General features: G+C 40.0%; 1 protein-coding gene across 1 annotated transcript in view; it reads left to right on the top strand.

The window, feature by feature from the left end:
* Window positions 1–5227, top strand: part of LOC103475235 (transient receptor potential cation channel subfamily V member 1-like) — a 13582-nt gene extending 8355 nt beyond the window's left edge. Inside the window, exons 10-15 of the mRNA XM_008426703.2 lie at window positions 127–292; window positions 1180–1246; window positions 1330–1652; window positions 2702–2826; window positions 4647–4750; window positions 4827–5227. Coding sequence (XP_008424925.1) covers window positions 127–292; window positions 1180–1246; window positions 1330–1652; window positions 2702–2826; window positions 4647–4750; window positions 4827–4906 — 865 coding nt within the window. The 3' untranslated portion in view covers window positions 4907–5227. The remainder of the gene's footprint in view (window positions 1–126; window positions 293–1179; window positions 1247–1329; window positions 1653–2701; window positions 2827–4646; window positions 4751–4826) is intronic.
* Window positions 5228–8542: the final 3315 nt, after the last annotated feature.

Raw genomic sequence — 8542 nt, 5'->3', positions numbered from 1 at the left:
GTTTGTAGTTTTCTGCAGGTTCTTCCTGTCCTCCATGTTTATAGTTTTCAGCAGGCTCTTCCTGCCTGGTCACGTCCTCCATGTTTGTAGTTTTCTGAAGGGTCTTCCTGCCCTCCATGTTTGTAGTTTTCTGCAGGCGGCCCTGCTGCTGCTGTGCGCGGTCTTGTACTGCTGCGGGCGGACAGAATACGTCGGGCTGCTCGTCTTGTCTCTGGCTCTCGCCTGGATGAATGTTTTATATTACACACGAGGCTCCAGGCAGCTGGGGATCTACAACGTCATGATGCAGAGAGTAAGAGCTTAGCAGCGGCTCAGTGGCTACGGCAGGCAGTTTTAACATTTAATCAGTTTATACGACTGTAATTATTGTAGAAATTTAAAACTATATTTATGCTATTTTACATGTTAATTTAACAAGTCAAAGTTCCAGATATCTCCAAGTTATTTTTTGTTTTCAAGATATCTGCACTAGTCAAATCGTATACATCTCCTGACTAAAATGCATGTAATATATCTTTAATCATTAATTAGAATTATGACCGGTCAGAACAAAAGGTCAGATATCTTAAATTTACTTTATGTCATAATTTAACTGTTATCTAAAATATACATATCAGATAGTTTCAGTCAGTAACTCAGTAAGTTAAAATAGAAGTAGATTTATTTTCATTTACTAATGTTATAAACCAGTTTCAGACATCTGGAATGTAACTGATTTTATGCTAAAACAGCCTGCCATACAGTAGCTATGTTTCTATTACGTACAAATGTGAGCAAAACTTTGTTGATGTTCCACAAATGTCAAAAAAACACTAATTTGTAATTCCATTAAATAGGAAATTGAATTAAAATCACGAGAATAAGTTTGTTCACACTATAAGTAACTGAAAAACACGCAGCGCCTTCGTCCTGCAACCACTTCCTGCCGTCTTCTTTGTCATTTCCGCCAGTAGTAACATCTGGTTGTTGATCATGTGACTTGTTTGATGCAAAAAGTGTTTCCTTTTCAGCTTTTGTGAAAAATCCAATTACGATATGACAAAAAAAAAACCCAAAAAGCACTTTATCTTAGAGTTTTAGTTTAAATTGGTGTTTCTAGTTTGCAAATGTATTTTGGAAATGTGAAGTTTTATGGTGAATGGAGACACAGGTATGCGAACACAGTCTGCTCCTCTTCAGATGATCCTGGGCGACCTTCTGCACTTCTTATGCGTCTACATCGTCCTGCTTTTTGGGTTTTCAGCCGGTAATATTTCTAAACGCAAGAATTTCAACACAACGACTCATTCAGTTTGGACTCCTAACCTGCAGTCGATGTTTCCTCTGCAGCCGTCTGCACCCTCATCGACGACTCACCTGGAGGGAGTCCGACCTCCGGCTCGGCCCCCCGACGAAGTAACGTCGAAACGTTCAAATGCGAGAAGCCGAGCTACAACGACATCGGCTTCACCACGCTGGAACTGTTCAAGTTCACCATCGGGATGGGAGACCTGGAGTTCACCGACCACGTCCAGAACCAGACGGTCTTCTACGTCCTGCTCATCTGCTACATCGTCCTCACCTACATCCTGATGCTCAACATGCTCATCGCCCTGATGGGGAACACGGTGGAGAGAATCACGGAGCAAAGCCAAACCATCTGGAACCTGCAGGTAGAAGATTCCTGTCCAAGCTGTGTGATTTCAGCTACAACGGCGTTTTAGGGCCGTGGAAATTAAAAAGGAGTAAATGTGCGCCAAAAAAACATGGAAACTTTGAGATTGATCTCAGAAATGTTAGGAGAAATATGGAAGCTTCTGAGTTTCAAAAGTCAAAATAGAGATTAAAAAAACACTTAATTTTTTCGAAAAACTTGAAATTTGTCAGTTTGAAAGGTGAAAATTTTAAGATTCTCAGAATTGTTCTAGAAAAAACTGAAATTTCTTAGTGTGAAAAGCACTAGCGGAACAAGTCAGCGTTGGGCTGGGGGGCGGGCCAATTACCGGGCCCCTAACGAATCACCGGGCCCCTTATGTGCATCAGCGGCTGGAAACTGTTGAGGTATGGAGGGCGAGGGGACACACGAAACTGAAACTGTTGACTAACATTAAATACACCTTTCTCAACAGGCGGGGGCGCACTTTTTCCGTCTACAATCAGACATTTAAGCGACTTGAAGCCATTCCTCCCTCCCTGGCACCTCCAGACCCGGGCCCCCATCCGGCCCGGTTCGGGGGGCAGCCGCCCCCCCAGCCCTCATATAGCGCCGCCCCTGTTGAAAAGTAAACAATAATAAAAAAATGTCAAATGTTCTAGAAAAAAACATGTTAAGTTGTGAGTGTGACGAGTTTCTAGCAAAAATTTGCTAGAAAAAAAAATCAAATTTTAAGATTGATTTAATAAATTTTGTATAAAGAACATCCGAGTTTCAAAAGTCACAAATTTTAAGCTTTTGGAAAGTTTAAAGTTTTTCTGGTAGATGTTCAAATTTTCAAACTGAAAATTTTATGCTTTTTTCTATAAAAATCTAAAAATTTCTGTGGATTTTGGTAGAAATTTACTCCTTTTTTTGTGTGTAAGCAATTTTCCTAATTCGTCGTCGTAGTTGGCTGTAATGTAAATGTGTAACATGCAAGCAAACCTTTAAAACTGAACAGATGGACAGAGAAAACGGCCGCCTGTGTGAATCAGCGGGAGAAACCGTCTTGTTGTGGTTTCCCAGAGAGCGTTCACCATCCTGGACATGGAGAGGACTCTGCCGCGGTGGCTGAGGACGAAGCTGCAGTCCGGCGCGTCAGAGATGGTCTGCGTCAGCAACGACCAGGACGACGCGCGGAGATTCGTCAGGTGAATGTTGCTGGATTTGTCTGGACCAGTCAGGAAAATGAAAACGACACACAGCCTCTCGCAGCAGGACTCGTCATTTTCATGTCTGACTTGTGATGAAGGCATGAAAATTAAGAGTTCTGTATGAACTAGAATTGGCAGCCATGATGAAGCTAATTTTCTTTAAATGTGACCTTTTATGCTTCTTTGATCAGGTTGGGATCGGTCTACTGGGTACAGAAACATGTTCATTACATTTTTTACCAAAAATCATTCTTAAATCATGAGGTTTTAGTCTGGAGCTCCTTTTAGATTGAGCTGTTTTAGGGCCTGTCGCTTTAAATCCACGCCCCCAACTCAACGTTTACACTCGCACATGAAAATGTCTGAAAACAGATTCGCAACTACAGAGATCGCTCGTTTTTCACAGGTTCCAAAAATAACCCGCGATCAGTGAAATCCGCGCAGTAGTTACCTTTATTTTTTTTACAACTATTACACAGCATAATTAAAAACTCTGCATTGAAACCAAAGAACAAAACCTGTTTTCATCTCAGCGGATGTGCATGAGCATCAATCACGGCATTAATGTGATCCGGAGTCGTGTCATTAGAACCGTCTCCTCCATTCAGCAGGAATTCAAAGTTTCAGTTTCCATCTCCTGAATGGCCAAATCTGTGTTTAGTACATTTTAGCCAATCAGGACGCAGAACACAATGCACTGTGGAAAAAAAACTGCACAAAAAACCCCCCGCGAAGCAGCGAGATCGCGAAAGGTGTACCGCGTTTTCGCGAGGGATCACTGTATACAATACTACATCTTTGAAAAGCAGAAGTGGAGTCTCCTGCACAACCAACAGAAATGCAGCAAGTGGTTCCTGGATGGTAAATCAACAGCAAAACTCTTTGTCTTTTCCAGCAGCCATTGTACAGCTCATACAGTGGTGAAACCAGCCAACCAAACCTGCTGGAGCTCAGCTGAGGTTGCTAGGTAACAGGTTAGGGTTGGCCGTGGTTGCTAGGTAACGGGCCATGCTTGCTGATTTGTGACTTTGCCTTCAGAGGTTTTTGAAACGGCTCCTTTTCCACCGTTTCATTGTGACAGTAAGTCGGGTCAAAAACATCCAGCGCGGTTTTTTTTTCTCCTAAAATCAGATTTGTTCGCCGTCATGAATCAAACTTTCTCCAATCAAGTTCCTGTTTAAGTTGCTGGAAATAAAGCAACTTTTTCAAAACAGAACAACAAAATTCAATAAATCCAAGAGAAATGTCCGCGACTTTTTGGGATTTATAGTAATTTGTTCTTTGTTTTATTAAAATGTTGAATGTTTTAATTTATCACTAAGCAGGTAAAAAAAAAAGTTTCACAGTAAGATTATTTTGCCTTTTAGGTTATTTGATGGGGGCTGCACAGTGGCGCAGTTGGTAGAGCTGTTGCCTTGCAGCAAGAAGGTTCTGGGTTCAATTCCCGGTCTTTCTGCATGGAGTCTCCATGTTCTCCCTGTGCATGGTGGGTTTTCTCCAGGTACTCCGGTTTCCTCCCACAGTCCAAAAACATGACTGTCAGGTTAATTGGTCTGTCTAGATTGTCCCTAGGTCTGAGTGTGTGCATGGTTGTGTGTCCTGTGTTGCCCTGCGACAGACAGGCGACCTGTCCAGGTGACCCCGCCTCTCACCCGGAACGTTAGCTGGAGAGGCACCAGCACCTCCTGACCCCACTGAGGGACAAGGGTGCAAGAAAATGGATGGATGGGTTATTTGGCCATCATGGTGATTTTATCTCATCTAGTGTCATTAAATATTTCCACATGAGATTTTCTCTGGCGTTTCGTCTTTGTCAGAGTGACGGAAACGAACTGGAAGAAATGGCGATCGGATCTCGGCGTTAAGCTGAAGGAAGAGCCTGCAGGTCAGCTGGCCGCACGAACCGAGGAGGAAACTTCTGGTAAAACATCTGGTGCTCCTTCTCTGCTGTTTCCTGTTGCTTGAAACTTACTAACACGCACAAACTGACTGTTCAGGGAATCCGTGGAACATAAATGTGCTTCTCCAGAGGATTCGCTCCAGACGACGCCCACAGGACGACGCCCACGTTCTCTAACTCAAACTCTTATTTTTATTTCTCAGAACTCAACGTGATTCTTCCGTGTCTTAAGAAACTTTATTACAGGCGCATTTCATCACATCTTTAAAAAAAATGAATGTATTTCTAGACAATTTCAAGCTAATATCTTGTAAAACTGAATGTGTTTCTACTGTTTATTTAAACATGAACTGTGAAGGTGATCATGATGCCAAGTGAAAACATTTAAACGACGCGGCGCTGCTGGAAGGGAAAGCTTTTCTACTGACGATTAAATCAGTGATTCTTGAGAATAGGGACAAAACAGGTCCTATGGATAAAGCACAAAATTTGAATAAAATATACACAAAATATAATTTTTTCAAATATAAGACTAAACTAACCTGGGTCATGTGAGCACAGCAAAGTATATTTTCCAGGTATTTGCTGAATATTTTTTTATTTTAAACATTGTAGTCGGTGGATGATGCCTGTAAAAGCCCTTGTCCAGGAGCAGAAATCAATACATTACAGTATTTTAAAACAATTAAAGAAATACTAAAATTATATATTATGACAGTTAAGTATAAGTAGTCATATAAATAATTATAAAAGTATCAATAAATTGAATTAAAAATCATTTTTATATACTTTCCAACGCCATTGAAATTTGTCCCTAGTTTTTGTCAACACCGTCAGAAATGAAAAGAATGTAAAAAAAAAATCAGGCATTATTGGGGGCACCAGAACTTCTGAGGACCCCATGACCACTTCCTGTTTCTTCCTTTGCCAAGAGGGCTAGTTAGCTCGGGTTAGCTTATGCTATTCTTTAGTTTTTTCTTCTTTTTATTCCTAAGTTGTTTGTCACAACCATGATGTGTCAACATCATAACTGACTATTTACAAAACTTTGATTAAATTTTGTGAAATAAAAGCTTAATTTTGGTAAAATGTAAAGATTTTATGGACCTGATGAGCTACAATATGGCCAACTTCAGAATAACATCATATAAATTGAGGTAGCTTAGCATTTCATCAACTCCATCAGTTTTTGTGACTCTTTCAGTGAAATTGTTGTCAAATCTAACTTAAATGTGCAATTAATTCATTTTAATGTATTTTACATAAATTGCATTACTTCACATGTACCAAGTTTTTCATTTTACTCACCAGTTTGTCTCCACCTTCAGTTCTGTGTCAACTCCGTCAGGTGGCCTTTTTGTTGTTTTTTGTTTTAAATAATATTTTGTTTCTTGAGAAGCATTCGTCTGTAAAATGAGTAAAAATATCACAAATAGGGTCATTAAAAATTATTTTTTATTTATTTTTGTCAGATGGTGATGACAGCGTTCTGGGTCAGGTCGATTAAAAATGTAATTTAAAAAAAATGTTGCAACTGGGAGCCTGTACCTTAGCATCTTTACATTTCCAAAACATTATTTGTCATATTTGCATACATAAGGTTGAGAAATAAGAAGAAAAAAAATATGGGAAAATTAAAACCCATTTTGTCCCTATTCTCAAGAATCACTGAAATATGTTTTGATTTTATTAAATCATGTTTAGTTTGGAGGTTTAACAGTAGAAGTCAGAGTTTATATCTAGTGAAAAACATTCACTGCTGGGCGTCTTAAAGATCAATTTAAAGCAGATAAAAAATAAAAACTCTGACTGCATTAAGTCGGTTTGAAGAATCTGAATGTTTTTCACAATAAAAGTCACTAATAAAAGCTTTGTGTTTGCAGTTTGGGTTATTTGTTAATTTAATTTCTGCGCAAATTATTTCACTTTATTTTCTCAATGAAAGGCAAAGCTGGAAAATCAGATTTGCTTTGGTAAAAAGTGGCAGAGTAGATGGAAGCTTTTGATCATTTTAAGATTAATCCACAATAAATTCTAGAAAAAACAAGGACATTTCTGAGTTTGAAGTTCAAATTTTGATAGAAAAGACCAAGAAATTTTCTAGAGTTTTTTAAAATCAAAAGTGAAAAATTTGACATTTGAAAATGAAATTTTCAGTTTTTTTTTTTTAGAAAATTTGAGATTTTTGTCCGAAAATCTTTCTAGCAAATTTTTGATTTTCCAAAAACATTTTTTTTAATGTCAGAAATTAATCTCAGAATTTCCTATTGAGATCAAACTTGTATCTTAAAGTGCAAAGAGTTAATTTGAGAATAAATTACAAAAATGATCAAATTACAATGTGAATTTTGTAATTCTCTGTTCTGCCTGTAAATCTGTTCAAAACGTTTCGGTCGATAAGCGCTGGAGGACTTAGAAAAACTATACGAGACCCCAACAAATAAATACATTACTTCAGCACTGCTAATCCACCTCCTTTGCTTTTGCCGCTCCTCTTTAATCTGCGCAGTCGTACCGTCAGAGGGATGTTGGAGTAGGGGATAAGATGCTCACCTGTTACGGAAGAGACGGTTTGATCCTCCTCCTCTCTCGGCTTTGTGTCCATTTTCAGCTCCTCTGTTATTTGGGGTCATAGTTCAGGTTTCACTGCAACCGTTGAGACGCTAATCCACTGCGAAAACAAGGCCTTGTTTCCATGGTTACACATCTCAACTGTCTGAAGGTAAAAGAAGGTTCTGAACAGCTTCCAGAACCAGAGGGAATAATTATCCAAACCCGGATGGAAACCTTTACGAATGAAAGTCTGGAAAGAGAAATCAAACATGGCGCCACCTTCTGGTCCAAACGCACAGGAATCTGGAAACGTTCATAATAAAGACGCCAACCCTTTGTGTTTGCAAACTTTATTTTGGTTGGGGGGGGGGAATGTTTGTGCAAGACATTTGAGTTCCTGAAGGTTAGGCAAAACTGGAAATATCACATTTTCACACAGTAGAGACAGGAAGCCCGTCCACCAGCGGCCAGAACATTTTGGTTCTCACAACCCAAACAGCTGGATCAGAGCAATAAGAAACCTAGAGTGACTGCTGGGATCCTCTGGCCCCCTTCACCAGAATGTGCTTCAGTAGACGAGTCTTGGAGTGCAAACAGTCGTGTACCGAGCTCCGTCTGGACCTCGAGCGGAACCAGGAAACACAAAGCTCTGGTTCAGCGGTGGTTCTGGCAAACCCGACCAATTAAAACCCGGGAAATTATTCCTGATTTGCACAAACCAGGTGAAGTAAAGTCCGTAACTTCCACAATCCAAAAGCAACAGAATAAATGTTTAGACAACAAATTGCATCCATTAGTTCCAATAAATCTGACGCCCCCTTTCGAATGTAGCCCTGGGCATCCGCCAAAACGACCCGTTCACTCTAGATTTTCTTATGCTCAGTTCACATCTTTGATTTTTACTTCACAAGATTCTCTGAAAGCAACAGAACAAAGGCAGCAGCAGCAGCTCTTCTTTATGCCACCAGATTGTTTATTACTGTTAGAAGCCCAAGCTAGCTGCTAGATGTTAGCACAGACTGCTAGGATGGACTAGTAGCATTTAGCTGCTAGCTGCCACTCTTGTCCATATTAGTAGCTTGTCCATAGTAGCAGCTAACTGCTAACCACTAGTGGCTAGCTGCTTCTCTTGTCCATCGTAGTAGCTACTAGCCACTTTGCTTGTCCATACTAGTAGCAGCTAATGTCTTACCGCTAGTGGCTAGCTGCTTCGCTTGTGCATACTAGCAGCTACTAGTATGCACAGCTACTAGCCACCGT

The sequence above is a fragment of the Poecilia reticulata genome, linkage group LG13, assembly GCF_000633615.1.
Source record: "Poecilia reticulata strain Guanapo linkage group LG13, Guppy_female_1.0+MT, whole genome shotgun sequence".
NCBI lineage: Eukaryota > Metazoa > Chordata > Actinopteri > Cyprinodontiformes > Poeciliidae > Poecilia > Poecilia reticulata.
The sequence above is the reverse complement of the archived record's forward strand: the minus strand, read 5'-3'. Positions and strand labels throughout refer to the sequence as shown.